This window comes from Hyla sarda, chromosome 1 (genome assembly GCF_029499605.1).
Source record: "Hyla sarda isolate aHylSar1 chromosome 1, aHylSar1.hap1, whole genome shotgun sequence".
In the NCBI taxonomy this organism is placed as follows: domain Eukaryota; kingdom Metazoa; phylum Chordata; class Amphibia; order Anura; family Hylidae; genus Hyla; species Hyla sarda.
Genome location: NC_079189.1, coordinates 60,243,390 through 60,269,790, shown reverse-complemented (window position 1 = coordinate 60,269,790; position 26,401 = coordinate 60,243,390). Strand labels below are relative to the sequence as shown.

Genomic DNA, 26,401 nt, shown 5'->3' with positions numbered 1-26,401 from the left:
GCAGTCAGGTATGTGGGCCAGGTGCTTTGGCAGCCAGGTATGTGGGCCACGTGGTTAGGCAGCTAGGTATGTGGGCCTGGTGGTCAGGTAGCCAGGTATGTGGGCCAGGAGGTTAGGCAGACAGGGGCCCCCTTCCCTTCCAGTTGAAATAACAAATAAAAAACAAAAACATGTACTCACCTGTCCCAGGCAGCTATCTCTTCAGGTCAGGCCGGTCGCGTTCTTTTTCCTCCACAGTGCAGGCCTGATGAGTGACATCATCGGCGCCTGCACACAGAGAGGAGGTTCACGCGCATACAGCAGAAAGCAGCACTGTCTGCCTGGGGATCCAGAACAAGTGTTCTGGATCCCCACTAGCAGCAGTGGCAGGCCCTTTACCCGTCCGAGCCCTTAGACCACGTCCGAACGGGCCTGCTGGTCAGTCTGCCCCTAATGAGGTGAAACATTGCACACCTGCTTTGCTTTACTAAAATCACTTTTAGAGTCCCACTGTATTCCATTGCATTGTGGAATGAAGGATACATGGAGTCTTGGTCTTGTGGCTTTCCCCCTTTTGATATCTATTTATTTGCAGTGAAACCTCTGTAAATGACTACCTCTTTGAGAAGACCACCTCTTTTTCCCGACCAGATTTTTTGAAACATATGTTTAGTCCACCCTACATTTTGCATAGTGGCTAAGCCTACTTTCCCAGTAATATACCATTTTTTATTGCAACTATGAGTGATTGACTTAAAGAGTTTTCATTAGGTATGGTGCTACTGTCTTACTGGTTTCTAGATAAACATGAGACAGGTGAAGCCGCTGTATTCGTGTGTGGTTGTAAAATGTTTAAGAAGCTTAAAGAGACTTATAATGGATTTAAAATGTCATGGTTTCCATAGTCCAAAGGGAAAGCAGCTGTTTGTAAAAAAGATTATCATCAACCACAACTATACACCAAAGAGATACTGAAAACATCTATTAAAAAAAATAAACAGAACACCTAGAAAGCAATATATCTACTTAGAGCACACGTCCCACACTTCTTACATTGAAAACACAGGGATATACCAAGTCTACCTGAATGACAAAAAACATGGTTAGAATTTTGTTATGTAAGGGTAAAACCTTGCATATAGCCATCAAAAGTCGTTTTATATAAAAGATTTTTCATCAAATATAGGTTGCGCCATTCCCATTCCTGCGCATTCAATTATATACAGTACTCATAAGATATACTGATGTACATGATGCAAAACACTTGTTTTGTCACTATAATAAAGCAATGGAAATTGCTCACATTTTATCTGCAATAACAATGTTGCTGTAGGTTTACCTGGAAACATATTTGTGTCCTAAAATGTTTGAGCACAGAATTTTAAGGTAGTTCATGCTTCATTTTTGTATTAACTTCATTGTTCCCATTACAGTACAATAAATTTTAAGGTATTTGTAAGAGCAGTGTCTCCTTAAATTTCCTGCTTGTTTTCTGTGTTAGGCTGGGTCCACACTACGTTTTGTCCATACGGGCACCGGATCCGGCTTGGAGATGGGAAAACCAGGCGCTCCTGTATCCCAGCCAGACTCGGCCCCCATCTCATTCATTTGAAGGAGCCCGCTGGAGTCAGAGAGTGGTATGCTGTGGTTTATAGTCCGGCCAGAAAACCGGATACAGGGCAAAAATTAGCTGTCCAGAGTCACTATCTGACTCCAGTCGGATCATTCAAATAAATGAGATGGGGGCTGGGATACGGGAGTGCCGCTTTTCCCATCCCCCAGCCGGAACCAGTCCCTGCATGGTATGGACAAAATGTGGTGTGAACCGAGCGTTAGGTTGCTGTAGGTATCAGATACCTGGTGTGAACACACCTGTTTAGCCGGCTATTTAAAAGCCTTCATTGTCTCTGCACCTTTGCCGGTGAAATTAAATTATTTCTGTATCGTACATCCTGAATGGTATTCTACTTAATGGTATCTGACTTTGGCTCTGTTTTTCTGGATTAATCCTTTGCTTTCTGATTCAGCATCTCTCTGGTTCTCTCAGTTCTGACTTCAGCTTGCTGACATTGATTTAACTGGTTTGTTTGTCCCCCTCTGTATTGTTAAGTCTGCGTTTCCCTGTTGGTATTCCTGACAATCCCCTGACCTGTGTGTATTTTTGTAGTTGGTTATTTTGACACGGAAGCCCCAGCACCTAGATAGGCAGGGACCATTTTTGTCGCTGTGAATCCAGCAGTTAAGACCAATACGCAATTAGAAGGGAAAGAGGTTGTAAACGAGTGCAGGACTTCACCTTTTCCCTGCCCATATGTGACAGTATGGATCTCAGAGGTATGGATTTCGGAGAGAACACCTTTACTTCCAGCTGTTTGCAGAATGTGAGAGTCATTCTGACACTCAGTTTCTGCATTTTTGATCTGTACCCTCCATTTCCTGCTTCTAAGGACCTGTTAAGTGTCCCAGAGAAACAGTTTTGAAGATGTGAGGTTAAATGTTGGATGAACCCTGTTAAATTGTATGAAGTTGCACTGTTTTACATATTTTAACATTATTCTAGTTATAGCAGGTTTCAGCAGGTTTCAAAGGGATTAATCTATTTCTTTGTACACCACATCTAGGCTTACACACATTCAGACATTAACATGTAGAAGGGTCTAGATTAGGACAGAATTAGGAGTTAGAACCACATCTACCCCCAGTAGGGAAAGAATCCGAGTCTAAGTTTACCTCTAAAGCTGAGAAGATGTGGTAAAGAGTCTCCTGCTATTCCCCTGAGGGGAGAAAGTCCAAACACCCTGTGCAGAACCCTGTGCAGAACCCTAGAAGTCCTCCCCCCCCCGAAGAGGCTGCTCAAGACTGAAGAGAAATATTACAGCATTTGTGATAAAGAAGGATTAGAGTCTAGACTGCAGAGAAAAGATGTACAGGACCTCCATAGAAAGAGCCTAGAATCTTTGTGGGCCTCTGGCCGGGCCTAGGGACCTAATCACTTCCTGATTCGCTCTATGAACTGCGATCCTGATGTTGCCAACATGTGATGTTGAACATGCACTTTCCCACAATTCCCTTTGCTTGTATACACAATAGAGACTAACGAACAATATGCCGGTGAACTGATCATGCTGCCCATGTGACTGCTGTAAAGCAAGTTCTGAGCTGCTGCTCAAGACAAGTTGTCTGCTACCATGATCGGGTAATGAAAATAACAAAAAGTACAATCAGAAAATAAAACCAGAAAATGATCCCAAGAAAAGGCTGACGTGGAATTAAAAACTCTTACCTGTCAAGTTTTTTAAAGGACTTGATAACATCTTTAGAATGCCTCCAAAGAAAACATACCTGTAATACACAAACGCATACACATGTTTGGTATTTTAGACAATTAATTTTAAGATGGACAGAAACAAATAGTAATTTCCTGGATAATAAGATCTTAATGTAACACCAAAGAGAATGTCCACACATGTTTTGTGTTTCCTTTTAAAGGGGTACTCTTTTTTAAAATCAACTGGTGCCAGGAAGTTAAAGAGATTTGTAAATTACTTCTATTAAAAAATCTTAATCCTTCCAGTACTTATTAGCTGCTGAATACTACAGCGGAAATTCTTTTCTTTTTGAAACACAGAGCTGTCTGCTGACATCATGAGCACAGTGCTCTCTGCTGACATCTCTGTCCATTTTAAGAACTATCCAGAACAGCATATGTTTGCTATGGGGATTTCCTTTTACTCTGGACAGTTCCTAAAATGGACAGAGATGTCAGCAGAGAGCACTGTGCTCATGATGTCAGCAGACAGTTCTGTGTTTCAAACGGAAAAGAATTTCCACTGTATTATTCAGCAGCTAATAAGTACAGGAAGGATTAAGATTTTTTAATAGAAGTAATTTACAAATCTGTTTAACTTTCTGACACCAGTTGATAAAAAAAAAAAAAAAAGTTTTTCACCGGAGTACCCCTTTAATGTAAATGTAGTGAAATGCTTGCAATGCATACATTAAATAGATACTAATGGGGACATCACATATGTCACTCCACAGACTGATATGGGATCTATTTAATGGATACCTTGAGAGCTGTTTTTATTAATTATACATTGATCTGATTCGACTAGAGTGTATAGGTGATAGATAGATAATTTGGCGACAATTCTGCTGTTGCATCTATAATTATACATCTTTCTGGTGCATTCCTATTACCAATAAGTCATGCCTACTTATCAAAAGAGGCAAAACAAGTGTTCAAAACCCATAATATAATGGGCGCAAGGAATGATAAAGCACAGCTCCTCCACAGGGGACCATACAGAGCCGTATCTGTGTATATAATGAATAGTGTTTCTTTACCCCCTTAACTCCAGAACTCCGGAGGGAATTATTATATATATTTTTTTTAAATCAAATGGTGTCAGAAAGTTATACACATGTTTTAAAGGGGTTATCCAGGAATTTTTTTTTCATATATATATCAACTAGCTCCAGAAAGTTAAACATATTTGTAAATTACTTCAAAATCTTAATCCTTTCAGTACTTATGAGCTGCTGAAGATGAGTTGTTCTTTTCTGTCTAAGTGCTCTCTGATGACACCTGTCTCAGGAACTGCCCAGAGTAGAAGCAAATCTCCATAGCAAACCTCTCCTACTCTGTGCAGTTCCCAAGACAATCAGAGATGACAGCAGAGAGCACTGTTGCCAGACAGAAAAGAACAACTCAACTTCAGCAGCTGATAATTATTGGAAGAATTAAGATTTTTTAATAGAAGTAATTTACAAATCTGTTTAACTTTCTGGAGCCAGTCTCTATATATATATATATATATATATATATATATATATATAAAGTTTTTTCCTGGAATACCCCTTTAATTATTGATATTCAAATTTCTTAAGCCTTCTAGTACTTATCATCTGCTGTATGCTCCAGAGGAAGTTGTGTAGTTCTGACCAAAGTGCTTTCTGCTGCCACCTCTGTCCATGTCAGGAACTGTCCAGATCAGGAGCAAATCCCCATAGCAAACCTCCCCTGCTCCAGACAGTTCCTGACATGGACAGATGTGGCAGCAGTGAGCAATTAATCAAAAAGTGCAAAAAGAGCTGCAAAAGTGTCTAAAAGGTATTTAGAATACCTAATAAATGTAGCACCAGGTATTTAGCAAATCTGGCACATTTACAATAGAAAATCTTCCCTACTGACTTTTCTAATAAGACAGTATCTAGGAAGCTGCTAAGCTAAATTTTTTCTACAATTTTATCATCTGAATCTATGCAGGTAATTTATAGCTTTGTATCAGAAAACAGGAACCCTGAATGGCTGCTGTAATTATGTGCTAAGGAAAACCAATGACCTAATACTGGTCCAAAAAAGGACATGATGATGAAGGTGCATGCCTGACAAAAAACCTGGTCCAAGTCCAAAACGCTTTGCATTATCATATCTTAATAAACGGTTTATATCTGTACATGAGATTCGTGCTGGAAGAAGAGCCATAAAATATTGCAGTTTTCTGACTGCCATCTTATGACAATAAAGGTGGATATTTATTTAGCAGTAGGCCTGGTCTGAAGAAGCCCTCACTAGCACAAAACGGCTTTTACCGTTTTCACGCGTCTGTCTGTCTGACCATGATGGAACAAAAAACTATTATAGTAAAGGCAACTTGGGTCATTTCTTTACATTTTGTTGTCTGATTTTTGCAGAATGTCCGCACAGAAAGTTTTCGGCATACATACTGCAAACAGCTGTCCGCGACAGAACATGCTGGCGCTAAGACCACTCGGAAATTTGCCTTCTCCATAGACGGCAATGTATTTCCGAGTGGATTCTGCAGAAAAATTCACATGTCAATATTTACTGCAGAGGCCAGAATCTGGATTTCCATGGCAGATGCTTCCGGTGCTGAAATTCCACCCTCTGCAAGGTGCAGCAAAATCCTAATGAAAACAAGGGACTGCAATTTGCTTCAGAAATTTTGTTGTGAGTTAAAGGGGTACTCCGGTGAAAAGTTTTTAATTTTACAATCAACTGGTGCCAGAAAGTTAAACAGATTTGAAAATTACTTCTATTTAAAAATCTTAAGCCTTCCAGTACTTATCAGCTGCTGTATACTACAGAGGAAGTTCTTTTCTTTTTGAATTTCTTTTCTGTCTGACCACAGTGCTCTCTGCTGACACCTCTTTCCATGTCAGGAACTGTCCCGATCAGGAGCAAATCCCCATAGCAAACCTATGCTGCTCTGGACAGTTCCTGACACAGACAAAGGTTTCAGCAGAGAGCACTGTGGTCAGACTAGAAAAGAAATTCAATAAGAAAAGAACTTCCTGTGGAGCATACAGCAGCTGAAAAGTACTGGAAGGATTAAGATTTTTAAATAGAAGTAATTTACAAATCTGTTAAACATTTTGGCACCAGTTGATTTAAAAAAAGAATGTTTTCCACCGGAGTACCCCTTTAAGCACCGCCTACATGCCATAGTTCTCTTTATACTGCTATGCTGACATTTCCTTTAAGGTATAAAGCAGTGTTTTCCAAATTGTGTGTCTCCAGCTCTTTCAAAACTACAACTCCCAGCATGCCTGGACAGCTGTTTGCTGTCCGGGCATCCTGGGAGTTTTAGTTTTGCAACAGCTGGAGCCACACTGTTTGGAAAACGCTGGTGTATAGTGATGTCAGCAAAAAAAATTGTCTTGCGCTTTTAAAGTCTTTCTAAGATTTCTCAAACTAGACATTCCTATTCAAATGTTTCGAATTACACCACATTCTCTTTTTCCTATTCTTTCCAGCATTTACCCTTACAGAAAGTAAGCGCTGCATCTAAAGATAGAGCAGCCATTGAAGTCCACAAAAGTCTATGCTATCATTGTCATTGTGTTTCAAGTGAAACATAATCTCCTATAAAAGACCTGAAATACAAGAGAGCACCTTTCACAGGCCTAACCCACCTTATATAAAGCAATTCCGCTGTGTCTGCGTGGATGTGAAGAACCTTTCAATTTATATACTCAGGTCATATACAATAAAAAAAATTATAGTTATAGAATACACAGTAGTAGTAATATATGTATAGTATCTCTTGGTGTGGGCTGGAAAAATACTCCCGTAAAAAATAATCCAGGGCCGAGGAAAAGATAAGCCTCGCTCACATGGTAGAATTTCCGGCAGAAAAATTTGGTCCAGAAATTCCATTTCAACAGATTACCATTGATTTTAATGGGATTCTATGGCATCAGGCACATTGTGGAATTCCTAATCCGACCTGTGCAGAAAGAGTTAATTTGTCATTTCTTTCTTTGGAATCTGCTCGGAAATGCTTTGTCGTCTATGGAGACTGCTCATTTCCAAGCAATCCGAGCGCCCGCATGTACAACAGGTGAAGTGAAAAAATTGTGACCTGTAGCTGAATGTGACCTGAGCTCAGCCCTCTCAGTCTTTCTCAGTGCTGATCACTGTTAGGGGTTAGGATTAGGGTTAGAGGTTAGGATTATGGGTTATGATTAGGGGTCAGGGTTAGGATTAGGTTTAGGATTATGGATTACAGTGGGGTAAAGAGTAGGGTTAGGGGTTAGGGTAAAGGATTGGTTGTAAGGGTTAGGATTAGGGGTTAGGATTAGGGGTAAGGGTTAGGATTAGGGGTTAGGATTAGGGAGTGAGAGGGAGCTGTAAAGCAGAAAAGTGTGTCCCTGTGCGGAGGGTCACATTCCGCTACAGGGACACAGTTTTCTTCATTAAATTGGCGCCCTCTGTCTGCCAAATGTCTGCCGGAAAATTTTCCAGGCAGACATTCTGCAAAACATCCGCCATGTGAATGTGGTGAGGGTGTGATGAGGGCAGATGAAATTACCCTAGGGGCAGATGGCATTAACCCCTTGTGTTCATGACGCCAGGGCGTGGCTTATTTTCTACACCACCTGAAGGAATACCGCTGGATCCTGGACTAGGCACAGGGACAAATAATTACTTTGACACCAAGCTACGGAATGGCAGCTTTACTGAGTCAGACAGGTGTAACAGTCTATACAGCTTGGCTAGGCCTACGGAGGTGACCAGCGACTTCAGAGACCTTAGAGCTTGCTGGCACTTATAGTGGACTTGGACAATTTGGATGCAGGCCATGTTGACTTGAGACAGGATGCCTTGGACTGACTTGACTATGACTGACTTCACCCCTTCTGTAGCTTACCAGGCTTTGACTTGACCTGTGGGGCAATGGACTTGAGAATCCATGGCTGCTTGACTGACTTTAGGCCTCCTCAGGACTCCCTAGGACACACCTAGGACTTGACCTCACTGCAACTCAGCTAAGTAGGAAGAGATAGAGAACTAGCTCCAACCAGGGCTTATATGGGTCCCATAGGTCCCCCTTAAGTCACATGGTCACTGATAACTCACTGGGTTACAATCACATGACAACAGGTTAATCACATGACAACAGTTCTTAAAGCTATAACACACTATATATACATTATACTGTATAACATCGGCATAGAGATAACTATACAAGGGGAAAGGTGTAAGGGGACCCAGGGGTCACTGTATGGAGGCTGCCAGACAGGACAGCTAGGGTACAGGGGTGCAACTCCTGTACTGGGCCACCACATGAACATTGCCATAAAGACAAGATTCTGTATAGACAGCCTATACATTAAATTGAATGATAACCCCTTCCTGTTGCAGCTTGTTTTTTTTTTTTTTTGTTTGTTTGTTTGCATGACACAGTATATTTTGAAGAGACATCTCTCCAAAAAAAAACACATTGAGAGGTCCAACCACATATTTATATCACCCTACATTAGGCATAGAGGCCCATTTTTGTTCGAGAAGATCACCTCTATTGAAGACCACTTTTCATTGCAATTTGGGATGGTCTTCTCAAAGAAGGTTCACTGCATAATGAATTGAGAAACAAAAAATATTACTTGTGGGGTAAGAGGAAAAAATAACTATTGTGATACTGTTTTATAAGGTTTTTTTTTATATATTTTTATATTTGCTTTTAGGTCAGTTCACCATAAAAAAAGCTAAAATGACATGTTTAAAGAAAACTCCAGCCAAAATGTACTAATCCCCTATCCACAGAATAGGGGATAAGTAGCTGGACCCCCCACGATCTCTGGAATAGGACCTGGCTCTCAGCGAGACAACAGAATGAATGGAGCGTCTGACTGCTGGGATAAGGGATAAGTTAATTGTGGCTGAAGTACATTATAGTAAAATTACATTGTTTTTGCTAGATTGAAGGCTATGTAAACCACACTGTTAAAATGATATTAATATATATATATATATATATATATATATATATATATATATATATTTTTTTTTTTTTTTTTTTATTTTTTTTTATATAAATTTCAATGTGTGCACTGATGGCCATGTTTCCATAGACTATAATATAATATAAAATTTTTTTTAACATATATATATATATATATTTTTTTTTTTTTTAATTTGTTGTGACCATTATTTTTATTTTTATTTTATAATGTGTGAACAATTTAAAAATAAACTAATAAAACTGCTTTTCAACAGTCATTGTGTGGGATAAATAATGTGGAATTTTAATGTCACAGACTTTAATGAACATAGAGATGGTTATAGAAATGTTATGGCTAAAGAAATGTTATATGATAAAATATCTTCTTGGCACTCCAGCCTCTGCTATTATGAAGCTGGTTTACAAGGAGTTATGAACCTTCTACAAGACAGTTACTGTAGTAGTAAAATAATGTGCTATTTTGCATCTATAAAAATACAGCTTCGGGTCCTAAATATATTATCGATTCTGCATAAACTTTAGAGGGTAATGGTCAAGATTGATGCTTATGGTTGAGAGGTAAAAGGAATACAAGAACGTTCAGTGGGGCAAAAAAGTATTTAGTCAGCCACCAATTGTGCAAGTTCTCCCACTTAAAAACATGAGAGGCCTGTAATTTTCATTATAGGTATACCTCAACTATGAGAGACATAATGAGAAAAAAAAATCCATAAAATCACATTGTCTGATTCTTAAAGAATTTATTTGCAAATAATGGTGGAAAATAAGTATTTGGTCACCTACAAACAAGCAAGATTTCTGGCTCTCACAGACCTGTAACTTCTTTAAGAGTCTCCTCTGTCCTCCACTCATTACCTGTATTAATGGCCCCTGTTTGAACTTGTTATCAGTATAAAAGATACCTGTCCACAACCTCAAGCAGTCATGCTCCAAACTCCACTATGGCCAAGACCAAAGAGCTGTCAAAGGACACCAGAAACAAAATTGTAGACTTGCACCAGACTGAATCTGCAATAGGCAAGCAGCTTGGTGTGAAGAAATCAAATGTTGGAGCAATTATTAGAAAATGGAAGACATACAAGACCACTGATAATCTCCCTTGATCTGGGGCTCCACGCAAGATCTCAACCCGTGGTGTCAAAATGATCACAAGAACGGTGACCAAAAATCCCAGAACTACATTGGGGGGGAATACTGAATGACCTGCAGAGAACTGGGACCAAAGTAACAACGGCTACCATCAGTAACACACTACACCGCCAGGGACTCAAACCATGCAGTGCCAGACATGTCCCCCTGCTTAACCCCTTAAGGACCGGAGGTTTTTCCGTTTTTGCATTTTCGTTTTTTGCTCCTTGCCTTTAAAAAATCATAACTCTTTTAAATTTACACCTAAAAATCCATATGATGGCTTATTTTTTGCGCCACCAATTCTACTTTGTAATGACGTTAGTCATTTTGCCCAAATATCTATGGTGAAGTGGGAAAAAAAATAATTGTGCGACAAAATTGAAAAAAAAACGCTGTTTTGTAACTTTTGGGGGCTTCCGTTTCTACGTAGTACATTTTTCGGTAAAAATGACACCTGATATGTATTCTGTAGGTCCATACGATTAAAATGATACCCTACTTATATAGGTTTGATTTTGTCGGACTTCTGGAAAAAATCATAACTATATGCAGGAAAATTAATACGTTTAAAATTGTCATCTTCTGACCCCTATAACTTTTTTATTTTTCCGTGTATGGGGCGGTATGAGCGCTCATTTTTTGCGCCGTGATCTGAAGTTTTTAACGGTACCATTTTTGCATTGATAGGACTTATTGATCACTTTTTATTCATTTTTAAATGATATAAAAAGTGACCAAAAATGCACTATTTTGGACTTTGGAATTTTTTTGCGCGCACGCCATTGACCGAGCGGTTTAATTAATGATATATTTTTATAATTCGGACATTTCCGCACGCGGTGATACCACATATGTTTATTTTTATTTTTATTTACACTGTGTTTTTTTTTTTATTGGAAAAGGGGGGTGATTCAAACTTTTAATAGGGGAGGAGTTAAATGATGTTTATTCACTTTTTTTTTTCACTTTTTTTTTGCAGTGTTATAGGTCCCATAGGGACCTATAACACTGCACACACTGATCTTCTATGTTGATCACTGGTTTCTCATAAGAAACCAGTGATCAACGATTCTGCCGCATGACTGCTCAGGCCTGGATCTCAGGCACTGAGCAGTCATTCGGCGATCGGACAGCGAGGAGGCAGGTAGGGGCCCTCCCGCTGTCCTGTCAGCTGTTCGGGATGCCGCGATTAGCCGCGGCTATCCCGAACAGCCCGACTGAGCTAGCCGGGAACTTTCACTTTCACTTTCAACTTTCAGCTTTGAGCGCGCGGCTAAAGGGTTAATAGCGCGCGGCGCCGCGATCGGCGCTGCGCGCTATTAGAGGCGGGTCCCGGCTTCACTATGACGCCGGGCCCACCATGATATGACGCGGGGTTACTGTGTAACCCCGCGTTATATCAGAAGAGCAGGACCAAGGACGTACCGGTACGTCCTTGGTCCTTAAGGGGTTAAAGGGGTACTCCGATGAAATCCTTTTTTCTTTTAAATCAACTGGTGGCAGAAAGTTAAACATATTTGTATATTACTTCTATTAAAAAATATTAATCCTTCCAGTACTTATTAGCTGCTGAATGCTACAGAGGAAATTCCTTTCTTTTTGGATGACATCACGAGCACAGTGCTCTCTGCTGACATCTCTGTCCATTTTAGCAACCATGCATAGCAGATGTATGCTTAGGGCAGCATGGTGGCTCAGTGGTTAGCACTGCTGCCTTGCAGTGCTGGGGACTTGGGTTCAAATCCCACTTAGGACAACAATAAATAAAGTGTTATTATTATAATAAAGTCAGCAGAGAGAACTGGGCTCGTGATGTCATCAGAGAGCATTTGAAAAAGAAAAGAATTTCTTCTGTAGTATTCAGCAGCTAATAAGTACAGGAAGGATTAAGATTGTTTAATAGAAGTAATTTACAAATATGTTTAACTTTCTGCCACCAGTTGATTTAAAAGAAAAAAGGTTTTCACCGGAGTACCCCTTTAAGCCAGTACATGTCCCATCTGAAGTTTCAAGGTCCTGGAGTGGCCTAGAAAGTCTCCAGATCTCAACCCCACAGAAAACCTTTGGAGGGAGTCGAAAGTCTGTGTTGCCCAGCAACAGCCCCAAAACATCACTGCTTTAGAGGAGATCTGCATGAGGGAATGGGCCAAATACCAGCAACAGTGTGTGAAGACTTACAGAAAATGTTTGACCTCTGTCATTGCTAACAAAGGGTATATAACAAAGTATTGAGATGAACTTTTGTTATTGACCAAATACTTATTTTCCACCCATAATTTGCAAATAAATTCTTTAAACCTCAGACAGATTTTATGGATTTTTTTCTCATTATGTCTCTCATAGTTGAGGTATACCTATGATGAAAATTACAGGCCTCTCTCATCTTTTTAAGTAGGAGAACTTGAACAATTGGTGGCTGACTAAAAACTTTTTTTGCCCCGCTGTATGAGAAAAGTGGAATAGTAGGGCTAATAGCAAATGTGTTTATTTATTATTTGAGTAAAGAAAACATTGTATACTCTTCAATATATAAAATATTGAATGACATTAATCAAAGTCGTATCTATTGTTTAGAAGATATCAGTATATTGACATTTTAACAAATGGATATCAAAGTTATTATACCATGCAAAAAAATCCATATCTGTATATTGGTGTGATAGGAATCTGCTTTCCAGTGAAGTCTGGATCAGATCCTTTATTAATCTTACACAACATATGACAGTAACATAAGGTAAAAACCATGAGGTGCATATTAACCTCATAAGGACGCAGGGATTTTTCATTTTTTGCTTGCCTTTTTCCACCTACAGACCCATATGAGGCTTGGTTTCTGTGCCACCAATTGTACTTTGTAATGATAATCACTCATTTTATCACAAAATTATTTGTGGGGCAAAATTGAAAAAAAAAAAGAAATAACCATTTTGCAACTTTTGGGGGCTTCAGTTTCTGCGCAGTGCACTTTTTGGTAAAAATGAAGCATTATCTTAACCCCTTAACGACGAAGGACGTAAATTTACGTCCTGGTGATGCGGTACTTAACGCACCAAGACGTACATTTACGTCCTAAGCATAACCGCGGGCATTGGTGCGATGCTCGGATCATGCGCGGCAGGTCCCGGCTGTTGATCGCAGCCAGGGACCCACCGGTAATGGCGGACACCCGCGATCCTGCGGATGTCCGCCATTAACCCCTCAGATGCCATGATCAATACCGATCATGGCATCTGCAGCATCGCGGTCACATAATTGGATGATCGGATCACCTGCAGCGCTGCCGCGGCGATCCAATCATCCAGCATGGCAGCCGGAGGTCCCCTCACCTCCCTCCGCTGTCTTCCGGGAGTCTTCTGCTCTGATCTGCCTTCCCGCAGACCAGAGCAGAAGATGACCGATAACCCTGATCAGTGCTATGTCCTATACATAGCACTGAACAGGATTAGCAATCGAGTGATTGCTTTAAATAGTCCCCTATGGGGACTATTAAAGTGTAAAACTAAAAGTAAAAAAAAGTAAAATAATAAAGTAAAAAAAATGTGAAAACCCCCCTCCCCCAATAAAAACGTAAATTGCCCCATATTCCCTATTTCACCCCCAAAAAGTGTTAAAAAAATATTTTATATACATATTTGGTATCGCCACGTGCGTAAATATCTGAACTATTAAAATAAAATGTTAATGATACCGTATGGTGAACAGCGTGAACGTAAAAAAAAAAATAAAAGTCCAAAATAGCTGCTTTTTTATAACATTTTATTCCCAAAAAAATTAATAAAAAATGTATTAAAAGTTTTATATAAGCAAATATGGTATCAATAAAAATTACAGATCACGGCACAAAAAATGAGCCCTCACACCGCCGCTTATATGGAAAAATGAAAAAGTTATAGGTCTTCAAAATAGGGGGATCTTAAACGTACTAATTTGGTTAAAAAGTTTGTGATTTTTTTTTAGCGCAACAGTAATAGAAAAGTATGTTATCACAGGTATCATTTTAATCGTATTGACCCAAAGAATAAAGAACATACATCACTTTTACCATAAATTGTACGGCGTGAAAACGAAACCTTCCAAAATTAGCAAAATTGCGGTTTTCTTTTTAATTTCCCCACAAAAATAGTTTTTTTTGGGTTGCGCCATACATTTTATGGTAAAGTGAGTGATGGCATTAAAACGGACAATTGGTCTCGCAAAAAACAAGCCCTCATACTAGTCTGTGGATGAAAATATAAAAGAGTTATGCTTTTTTGAAGGCGAGAAGGAAAAAATGAAAACGTAAAAATAAAATTTTCTGCGTCCTTAAGGCCCAAATGGGCTGCGTCCTTAAGGGGTTAATTCAGTAGGTCCCTAAAATTAAAATAATACCCAATTTATACAGGTTTTGTTTTATTTTAGCACTTTTAAAAGTGTATTAAATTAACCCTCTAAGGACCCAGCCCATTTTCACCTTAACGACCCGAGCATTTTTTGCACATCTGACCACTGTCACTTTAAGCGTTAATAACTCTGGGATGATTTTACTTATGAATTTGATTTTGAGAAAGTTTTTTCGTGACATATTCTACTTTAACAAAGTGGTAAATTTTTGCCGATACTTGGATCATTTCTTGGTGAAAGATGCAAAAATTTCTGAAAAAATATGAAAATTTTGCATTTTTCTAACTTTCTAACTGAAGCTCTCTGCTTGTAAGAAAAATAGACATACCAAATAAATTATATATTAATTCACATATTCAAAATGTCTACTATATGTTTGCATCATAAAGTTGACATGTTTTTACTTTTGGAAGACATCAGAGGGCTTCAGAGTTCAGCAGCAATTTTCCAATTTTTCACAAAATTTTCAAAATTTGAATTTTTCAGGGACCAGTTCAGTTTTAAAGTGGATTTGAAGGGCCTTCATATTAGAAATACCCCATAAATGAACTCATTATAAAAACTGCACCCCTCAAAGTATTCAAAATGACATTCAGTAAGTGTGTTAACCATTTAGGTGTTTCACAGGAATAGCAGCAAATTGAAGGAGAAAATTAAAAATCTTCATTTTTTACACTCGCATGTTCTTGTAGACCCAGTTTTTGAATTTTTAGAAGGGGTAAAAGGAGAGAAATCCCCACAAAATGTGTAACCCAATTTCTCTCGAGTAAGGAAATACCTTATATGTGTATGTAAAGTGTTCAATGGGCGCAGTAGTGGGCTCAGAAGGGAAGGAGCGACAATGGGATTTTGGAGAGTGAGTTTTTCTGAAATGGTTTTTGGGGGGCTTGTTACATTTAGGAAGCCCCTATGGTGCCAGAACAGCGAAAAAAAAACATGGCATACTATTTTGGAAACTACACCCCTCAAGGAATGTAACAAGAGGTACAGTGAGCCTTAACACTCCACAGGTATTTGACGACTTTTCGTTGTGTAAATTATTTTTGTAGTTGTGTAAAGTCGGATGTGTAAATTATTATTTTTTCACTAATGTGCTGGTTTTCCCCAATTTTACATTTTTACAAGGGGTAATAGGAGAAAATGCCCCCCAAAATGTATAACCCCATCTCTTCTGAGTATGGAAATACCCCATGTGTGGACATCAAATGCACTGCGGGTGAACTACAATGCTCAGAAGAGAAGGAGTCACATTTGGCTTTTGGAAAGCAAATTTTGCTGAAATGGTTTTTAGGGGGCATGTCGCATTTAGGAAGCCCCTGTGGTGCCAGAACTACAAAAAAAAGCCCACATGGCACACTATTTGGGAAGTGACACCCCTCAAGGAATGTAAAAAGGGGTACAGTGAACCTTTACACCCCACAGGTGTTTGACAAATGTCCGCTAAAGTTGGACGTGAAAATGAAAAAGTCAATTTTTTTCACTAAAATGCTGGTGTTACCCCACATGTTTTATTTTCACAAGGGGTAAAAGGAAAAAAAAGCCTCCCAAAATTTGTAATCCCATTTCTTCTGAGTATGCAAATACCCCATATGTGGATGTAAAGTGCTCTGCGGGCGAACTACAATGCTCAGAAGAGAAGGAACGCCATTGAGCTTTTGGAGAGAGAATTTGTTTGGAATGGAAGTCGGAGACCATGTGTGTTTACAAAGCCCCCATGGTGCCAGAACAGTGGAACCCCCCCCCCCCCACATGTGACCTCATTTTGGAAACTACACCCCTCACGAAATGTAATAAGGGGTGCAATGAGCATTTACACCCCACTGGTGTTTGACAGATCTTTGGAACAGTGGGCTGTGCAAATGAAAAATTTTATTTTTCATTTTCATAGACCACTGTTCAAAAAATCTGTCAGACACCTGTGAGGTGTAAATGCTCACTATACCCCTTATTATGTTCTATGAGGGGTATATTTTCCAAAATGGGGTCACTTGTGGGGGGGGAGCCACTGTTCTGCCACCATGGGGGCTTATAACTTCTTTATTTAGTAAAATACTCACATAGATGATTTTCTAAGGGACATACACAGGGGGGGGGGGTACATATGGAGAAAATGGAGACAAGAAGCTTCTCCTACGGGAGTTGCATTGGATCATTAGATCCAATGCAACGGGCCCTTTAGGGTTAAATGACAGAGCAGATAAAGCAGTGTGCTTGTGAAGGTTCCACCTGTTTCTCTGACGTCGTTGATCACATGTGTGGGTGGTCACTAACGGGTCATACCTGTATTTATGGTGCACGTATCCAGACGAGGTCATATGGCCAGATGAAGCACTAGACAGTGCGAAACGGAGCTTGTTGCCTTTCTGTACCACCCCCCCACCCCCACCCCCGTGTATGTCCCTTCCTGAATAATCTATGTGAGTATTTTACTAAATAAAGAAGTTGGAAGGCACTCTTTCTCTTCTGAGCATTGTAGTGTGCCAGCAGAGCACTTTACACCCACATATGGAGTATTTATATAAATGGTGTTACAAATTTTGGGGGGCTTTTTTCCTATTAACCCTTGTGAAATTGAAACATTTGGGATAACATCAGCATTTTTGTTAAAAAAATTAAGATTTTTCATTTTCACGTCCAACTTTAACAAAAAAGCTTCAAACCCCTGTGGGGGGGTTTAGGCTCACTATACCCCTTATTATGTTCGTGAGGGGTGCAGTTTCCAAAATGGGGTCAAATGTGGGTGGTTTTTTTTTGTGTTTATGTTAGAACTGCTGTAATGATCAGCCACCACTGTGCAAATGTACATGGCGCTCTCTCACTCCTGAGCCTTGTTGTGCGCCCGCAGAGCATTTTATGTCCACATATGGGGTATTTCCGTACTCCGAAATTGCAGTACAAATTTTGGGGGTCTTTTTCTCCTTTTACCTCTTGTGAAAATGAAAATTATGGGGCAACACCAGCATGTTAGGGTAAAAAATGAAAAAAATTTACAATAGCATGCTGGGGTAGACCCCAACTTTACCTTTTCATAAGGGGTAAAAGGAGAAAAAGCCCCTAAAATTTGTGAGGACATTTCTCCAGAGTACGGAGGTGCCCCATATGTGACCCTAAAGTGTTGCCTTTAAATACGACAGGCCTAAATTAGGGATTTGCATGAGACAGACCCGGATGCAAAAATTACACTGGCCTTCGATACCAAAATTACTCTACAGCAGTGTTTCCCCAACAGGGTGCCTCCAGCTGTTGCAAAACTCCCAGCATGCCTGTACAGTCAATGGCTGACCTGCAATACTGGGAGCTGTCGTTTTGCAACAGCTGGAGGCTCCGTTTTGGAAACAGTGCTGTATGAGATGTTTTTCATTGTTATTGGGGGGAGGGGGGTGTAACCGTGTAGGGGTTTATGTATATGCAATGTTTTACCCTTTATTTTGTGTGTGTAGTGTAGTGTTTTTAGGGTACATTCACATGGTGGGGGTTCACAGCGAGTTTCCTGCTGAGAGTTTCAGCTACAGCGGAAAATTTGCTGCATCTCAAACTTGCAGTGAGAAATTCGCTGTAAACCCCCGCCCATGTGAATGTACCCTGTACATTCACATGGAGGGGGGGGGGGGATAAACCTCCAGCTGTTGCAAAACTACAACTCTCAGCATGCCCTTAGGCTGTCCGTGCATGCTGGGGGTTGTAGTTATGCAACAGCTGGATGCACACTGGTTGCAAAACACTGAGAGTTTGTTACTTAACTGAGTGTTTCGCAACCAGTGTGCCTCCAGCTGTTGCAAAACTACAACTTCCAGCATGTACGGACTATCATTGCATGCTGGGAGTTGTAGTTTGCAACAGCTTGAGGGACACTGGTTGTGAAAAAGTGAATTAGGTAACAAACTCTTAGTGTTTTGCAATCAGTGTGCCTATCATGCCTGTCAGCATGCAGTGACAGCCGAAGGGCATGCTGGGACTTGTAGTTATGCAACAGCTGGAGGCATACTACTACAACTTTCAGCATACACTTTGGCTGTCCATACATGCTGGGGGCTGTAGTTATGCAACAGCTGGAGGCACACTGGTTGGAAAACACTGAGAGTTTGTTACTTAACTCAGTGTTTCCCAACCCGTGTGCCTCCAGTTGTTGCAAAACTACAACTCCCAGCATGCATGGTCTGTCATTGCATACTGGGAGTTATAGTTTTGCAACAGCTGGAGGCACACAGGTTGGGAAACACTGAGTTAGGAAACAGACAATGTTTCCCAATCAGTGTGCCTCCAGTTGTTACAAAACTACAACTCCCAGCATGCCCAGACATGTTGGGAGTTGTAGTTATGCAACATCTGGAGGAAAACAGTTTGTAGACCACTGTGTAGGGGTGTCCAAACTGTAGCCCTCCAGATGTTGCAAAACTTCAACTCCAAGCATGCCCAGACTGCCTTGGCATGCTGGGAGTTGTAGTTTGGCAACATCTGAAGGGCCAGATTTTACCCTTTATTAAGTGTAAGTGTAGTGTAGTGTTTTAGGGTACATTCACAGGGTTGAGTTTACGGTGAGTTTCCCGCTAGGAGTTTGAGCTGCGGCAGAAAATTTGCCGCAGCTCAAACTTGAAGCAGGAAACTCACTGTAAACCCGCCCGTGTGAATGTACCCTGTACATTCACATGGGGGGGGGGGGAACCTCCAGCTGTTGCAAAACTATAACTCCCAGCATGCACTGGCAGACCTGGGCATGCTGGGAGTTGTAGTATTGCAACATCTGGAGGGCTTCAGTTTAGAGACCACTGTATAGTGGTCTCCAAACTTTAGCCCTAAAGATGTTTCTAGGCACCGGCTCACCAGCTTCCATAGTCTGCACCAGCGAGCCAGCCGCATGTCATTGCCGCCTGCTGCCACCGCCAATCGCCACCGCCAATCGCCACTGCCACTGCCGATGGTAAGTCACAGGACAGTTCCCCCGTTCTGCCCAGACTACAGTGGGTGGGCAGAATGGGGGAAACAAACTTTAACCTCCCCCTGCCCCTGATTGGTCAATGAATAGCAGGGATAGGAGGGATGGCACCCCTATCACCTTACTCCTATCCCTTCAGGGGGATCATAGGTGACCCTTATTTTGCGGGTCACTGGAGACCCGTATGACCCGGAATCGCCGCAGATCGGTGATCGCTGACATGGGGGTTCTCAGGACCCCCTTTTGCGATGTACCGGGATGCCTGCTGAATGATTTCAGCAGGCATCCCGGTCCGGTCCCTGACCGGCTAGCAGCAGGGACCGAAATTCCCACAGGCGTACTGGTACACCCTTCGTCCTTAAAGGGTTAAAGGGGCACTCCACTGGAAAACATTATTTTACAATAAACTGGTGCCAGAAAGTTATACAGATTTGTAAATTACTTCTATTTAAAAATCTTAATCCTTTCAGTACTTATCACCTGCTGTATACTACAGAGGAAGTTCTTTTGTTTTTTAATTTCCTTTCTGTCTGACACAGTGCTCTCTGCTGACACCTCTGTCCATGTCAGGAACTGTTCAGAGAAGGAGCAAATCCCCATAGCAAACCTCTCCTGCTCTGGATAGTTCAGTCAGCAGAGAGCACTGTGGTCAGACAGAAAGGAAATTCAAAAAGAAAAGATTTTCCTCTGCAGCTGATAAGTACTGGAAGGATTAAGATTTTTAAATAGAATTAATGTACAAATCTGTTTAACTTTCTGACTTAAAAGAAAATGTTTTCCAGCGGAGTACCCCTTTAAGGCTGGGTTCAGACAGGCTAAGTGTGATCTAGCCAGAAATTCCAAGGGCAACTAGCGTCGGCTGAATCAGTCAGCGCTAGGACCACACAGACATTGCTGTCCCCATAAGCGGAAATATATTCCATGCAGAAGCTCCAAGACTGAAATTCCCTAGTGTGCATTATGCAGCGGGATCCTATCCACAGCAATGGGATTCTGCTGCACCAGAGTTTCCGAGCGAAATTCCATTTTTAAATTCCACTCAGAAATTTGGTGCAGCAGTGTGAACCTAGTGTTATTGTATTGGACATTTAATCAGTCAATCAATCATAGCCGCACATCTGCGATTAAAACCAAATAATAAGGATTATGTGCAAAAACTTCAAAAATCAATAATTACATAAAGGTATTATTCTGGTTCACTCAAAATCAAAACAAAAAAACTACAGTAAATAGGTACAAAAACAGAAGTATTTTTTTTTATGTGTTACGTTTAATTCTACGGAAAAGTGGCTGTCGGTGCACACATTGATTTAAAAAAAAAAAACTCAACAATCCCAATAGTAAAATATTTCTACTGTATTTTAAAACAACGGGAGAGATCTTTAAAAACTAATTAGCTTTCCACTCATTTGTTTTGTTTTTTTACTACTGTTATTTTGTGCTCCCAGGATGCCTTTTTTGTGGGTTTTTGTCTTGGTGTTTTTTTCTTTGGTGTTTTTCTCCTGCATTTTTATTATGTGAGTCTTTCATCATGTGACTTAAAGGGGTATTCAGGTGAAAATCATTTTTTTATATCAACTGGCTCCAGAAAGTTAAACAGATTTGTAAGTTACTTCTATTAAAAAAAATCTTAACCCTTCCAGTACTTATCAGCTGCTGAAGTTGAGTTATTTTCTGTCTGACAGCAGTGCTCTCTGCTGACACCTCTGTCTGTCTCAGGAACTGTACTGAGTAGCAGCAAATCCCCATGGCAAACCTCTCCTGCTCTAGTCAGTTCCTTAGACAAACAGAGGTGTTAGCAGAGAGCACTGTTGTCAGACAGAAAAGAACAACTCAACTTCAGCAGCTGATAAGTACTGGTAGGATTAAGATTTTTTTTATAGAAGTTATTTACAAATCTGTTTAAATTTCTCGAGCCAGTTTATATGCAAAATAACTTTTTTCACCGGAATATCCCTTTAAGGATTTATATTGAAGAAATAAGAGGGCGGGGGGGGGGGGGGGTAAACACCTGAAAAAATGCCAATGCTAAACTCACAGGGTGTTTTTATAGTGTTTATTTGCTACTTCTTAGAGAGAACCGCTAAGATTTTGCCCAAAAACAACGCCATAGTCTCAACATGCTGCTCAGTGGTAGCTTGAAAAACTATTCTAATCTATTGATTGTTAGCCAAAACCTGGTCGCAGCATTTTTACAACAACAAAAAGACACTGTGTGGCATTTGTGGCATTTTTTGGGGGGAAAAATTGGTGTTATCTAATAGAGTCTGGCTGGCATTTGAACTTTGTTAGAACTATGCATGCTAATTAATTAATTAATTAATTAATTAATATTTTCTGTTTTGTTTTTATTTAGCTGTTTTTGTTGAACTGGGATGGCAAAAAATGAAAAAAAAAAAAACTTCCGTAACTGAGACACGTAACCTTTGTTGTTAGGTACATTTGAGAATATAATAATCTTCTAAAGGACCATACCTAAACAACATATTATGTTGCACAGTGTTCACTGTAGTTATGTGTGATTTAACCGTGGAAAAACTGGGCAGTCAAGGGAGACTATGAAACTAGAAAGTCAATGAACACTGTCATGATATACAACAAAAGCTAGAGAAAAACTAGATAATAATATTATTGTTATTTATGAATTTTATAAGCATCATAATAATATAAATAATAATAATTATTATAATAATAACATATTGAAGAGCAAATACATACGGTACATAGCCTGCAGTATATGCACTTGAGTAGGTTTATGTGTACTAGTAGTGACAGAGCATACATGAACCAAAAGAAGAAAAACACCTCGGCCCACAAAATCAAGGTAGAATGAAAGTGATTTGCACCAAGTTAGTAAAAAGGTGCACGTACACACTCTTCAATATAATTGGCACAGTTTGGCCTCTCAAACAGGCTAAAATAAAATATGCTTCTTTTATGAGCAGACATAGATTTCCACCAGAAATTTTCATTAACCCCTTACAGACCAAGCCCATTTTCACCTTGAAGACCAGAGCGTTTTTTGCAAATCTGACCACTGTCACTTTAACCATTTAAACCTCAGGGGTGCTTTTACTTTTCATTCTGATTCCGAGATTGTTATTTTGTGACATATTCTACTTTAACATAGTGGTAAATTTTCAGAATTACTTGCATAATTTCTTGGTGAAAAATCCCCCCCCAAAATGCAACTTTGAAACTCTCTGCTTATAAGGAAAATAGACATTCCAAATAAATGATATATTGATTCACATATACAATATATCTACTTTATATTTGCACCATAAAGTTGACAAGTTTTTACTTTTGGAAGACATCAGAGGGCTTCAAAGCTCAGCAGCAATTTTCCAATTTTTCACAGCATTTTCTACATCAGAATTTTTCAAAATCAAAATTTTTCAGGGACCAGTTCAGGTTTGAAGTGGATTTGAGGGGTCTTCATATTAGACATTCCCCATAAATAACCCCATTATAAAAACTGCACCCCCCCCCCCCCCCCCCCCCAAAGTATTCAAAATGACATTCAGAAAGCGTGTTAACCCTTTAGGTGTTTCACAGGAATAGCAGAAAGGGGAAGGAGAAAATTCTAAATCTTAATTTTTACACTCACATGTTCTTGTAGACCCAGTTTTTGAAATTTTACAAGGGGTAAAAGGAGAAAAAAAATACCTCATATGTGTATGTAAAGTGTTCTGCGTGTGCACTACAAGACTAAGAAGGGAAGGAGCGACAATGGGATTTTGGAGAGTGAGTTTTTCTGACATGGTTTTTGGGGGGCATGTCACATTTAGGAAGCCCCTATAATGCCAGAACAGAAAAAAAAACACATGGCATACTATTTTGGAAACTACACCCCTCAAGGAATGTAACAAGGGGCACAGTGAGCCTTAACACCCCACAGGTGTTTCACAACTTTTCGTTCAAGTTGGATGTGAAAATTATTATTTTTTTCCCACTAAAATGCTGATTTTGTTGAAATGGTTTTTGGGGGGCATGTCGCATTTTGGAAGCCCCTATGGTGCCAGAACAGCAAAAAAAAACAAAAAACTGGCATACTATTTTGGAAACTGAACCCCTCAAGGAACACAACAAGGGGTACAGTGAGCCTTAACACCCCACAAGTGTTTGATAAATGTTCATTAAAGTGGATGTGAAAAGGAAAAATTTGATTTTTTACACTAAAATTCTTTAATTTTCACAAGTGGTAATAGGAGAAAATGTCACCATAAATTTGTAAATACATTTCTTTAGTGTAAGAACATACCTCATATTAGAACGTAAACTGCTCTGTGGGTGCACACCAGGTCTCGGAAGAGCAGTGGCGCAGTCAGGGGCCTTTAGCATTTACATAGCTGCCTATGGAGCCAGAAAAGCGGGACCCCCCCACACACACACACACACAAGGAGAGTTACATGGGGTACACTAAGTTACTAAAGCAGGGTATGGTGGGCCGTAAAATAATAAAATAGGTTATGTTCCCAGAATGATGACAAAGAGTATAGCCAAAACTAAAGAATATGCCCACCCCAAACCCTATGCTCTGAATCATCATTCTGGGAATGTGATGTGTGTGACCGTCCCTAACCTGTTGCCTCAAATGCGCACCCGCTCAGGTGGAAAGAGAGCGCTGCGTATTTGAGGCAACATAAAAAAAGTCCCCAGTGATAGTGACTCAGTGACCCATGACCCAGAGAACCCCCCCCGCCACCCCCACCCCCCCCCCCCCCCCAGAGGTCTTATCAGGTTGTTGTTTTTTTTTATAATCTTCTTCTTGGAACTGGAGCAATGTCCCTGTGTTGCCAGCATACTGAGACAGTATAAAAGAGTTGTACATGGCAACCTGTACCAAGTAGACAACTTTTTTGTACCATACCTGTGTTTTCCACATGACATTGTAGGGCTTGAGGACTTGATAAGAAAGATCGACTCCCCCCATATACTGATTGTAGTCCAGAATACAATCAGGCTTTAGGAACTTTGTTGTGGTACCTAGCACAGGGACAAGGGTGCTGCCGTTACCATGAATTGTGGTCAGCATAAGGACATCCCTCTTATCCTTATACCTGACCAGCAACAGGTTTTCATGGGCAAGGGCACAGGACATACCTTTGGACATAGGTGTCTGAACAAAATTTTGAGGGAGGCCTCTCTGGTTCTTCTGCACGGTCCCACAAGCGGGCTTGAATCTGGCGGCAAGGGATGTGAACAGAGGGATGCTGGTATAAAAGTTGTCAACGTACACGTGGTAACCCTTATCCAGCAATGGGTGCACAGGGTCCCACAGAGTGGGGGACATTCTGAGGGTTTAATTGAGGGAATCTCGTCCCTCATATACTCTAAACTAGCAAGTGTACCCGGAGGTACTCTCACAAAGTTTGTAGAGTTTCACGCCATACTCCGCCTGCTTAGAGGGAATATACTGGCGGAAAATGAATCTCCCCTTTAAACTGATAAGAGACTCATCTACCGAGAGCTCACTAAGGGGTACGTAGGCCTTCAAAAATTTGGCCCCAAAGTGATCGATGACCGGCCTCACTTTATTAAGACGGTCATAGGCGGGATCACCTCGGGGGGGGGGGGGGGGGGGGGCAGGGGGACATGCCGCATTATCAGCGTAATGCAGTCATTTCCGAATGGCCTCGAACCGTCCTCGTGCCATGGCCATACCGTAGAGTGGGGTCTGGTAGAGGATGTCCCCACTCCAGTACTGCCTGACACTTGGTTTTTTGACCAGGCCCATTTGCAGCATGAGGCTGTGGCAGGGGCGGGTAAGTGTGTAGTGTGTGTGTTTGGTGTAACTTTTATATACAAAAAAAGAAAAAACACTGCGGCCAAATAAACAAATAAAGTGGGGTCAAATGCAGCGGACCCTTGAGGACCAATTGGGGGGAATTTTTTTTTTTTACTTTTTCTTTTCTTTTTTTTACCTCCTACCAGTCCCTTTACTATGAATCTCACCCTGCACTATACAGCAGCACTTCAGCCCTGAGGGGCACAGATCTCGGCAGAGGGGGGGGGGGGTCCCTGGCTCTTTCTCTCAGCTCTGCCCGCTGACTGAACGCAGTGGGCATGCAGAGCTGAGAGAAGGGGATGCTGGCTGCTATTGGTCGGACTATCGGATTGTCTGACCAATAGCAGCGCTCCTGGGGAGGTGACGGGATCACCACCTCCCCCTAGCTACAGGAGGTGATTGGCTGTGAATAGTACACCGCCGATCACCTTCTAATTCCCGGGTCATCGGGTCACACGTGACCCATGTGACCGGAATCGTCCAGTACAGGTACACCCTGTGTCCTTAACTACCAGGACATCATGTCCATAAAGGGTTAAAGGGGTACTCCGGTGGAACACCATTAAATTTTTATTTAAATCAACTGGTGCCAGAAAGTAAAGCAGATTTGTAAATTACTTCTATTAAATCTTAATCCTTCCAGTACTTATCAGTGGCTGTATACTACAGGGGAAATTCTTTTCTTTTTGGATTTCTTTTCTGTCTGACCACAGTGCTCTCTGCTGACACCTCTGTCCAAGTTAGAATAGGTTTGCTATGGGTATTTTTTCCTGCTCTGGACAGTGCCTGATATGGACAGAGGTGTCAGCAGAGAGCACTGCAGTCACACTGAAAATAAATTAAAAAAGAATAGAACTTCCTGTGAAGCATACAGCAGCTGATAAGTACTGGAAGGATTAAGATAGAATAGAAGT

The 26,401-nt window shown here is 40.7% G+C and overlaps 1 protein-coding gene across 1 annotated transcript in view; it reads right to left on the bottom strand.

Moving 5' to 3' along the window:
* LOC130296478 (proton channel OTOP1-like) overlaps positions 1-26,401 on the bottom strand; it is a 73,848-nt gene that overhangs the window by 28,409 nt on the left and 19,038 nt on the right. Inside the window, exon 3 of the mRNA XM_056548460.1 lies at positions 3,263-3,321. Coding sequence (XP_056404435.1) covers positions 3,263-3,321 — 59 coding nt within the window. The remainder of the gene's footprint in view (positions 1-3,262; positions 3,322-26,401) is intronic.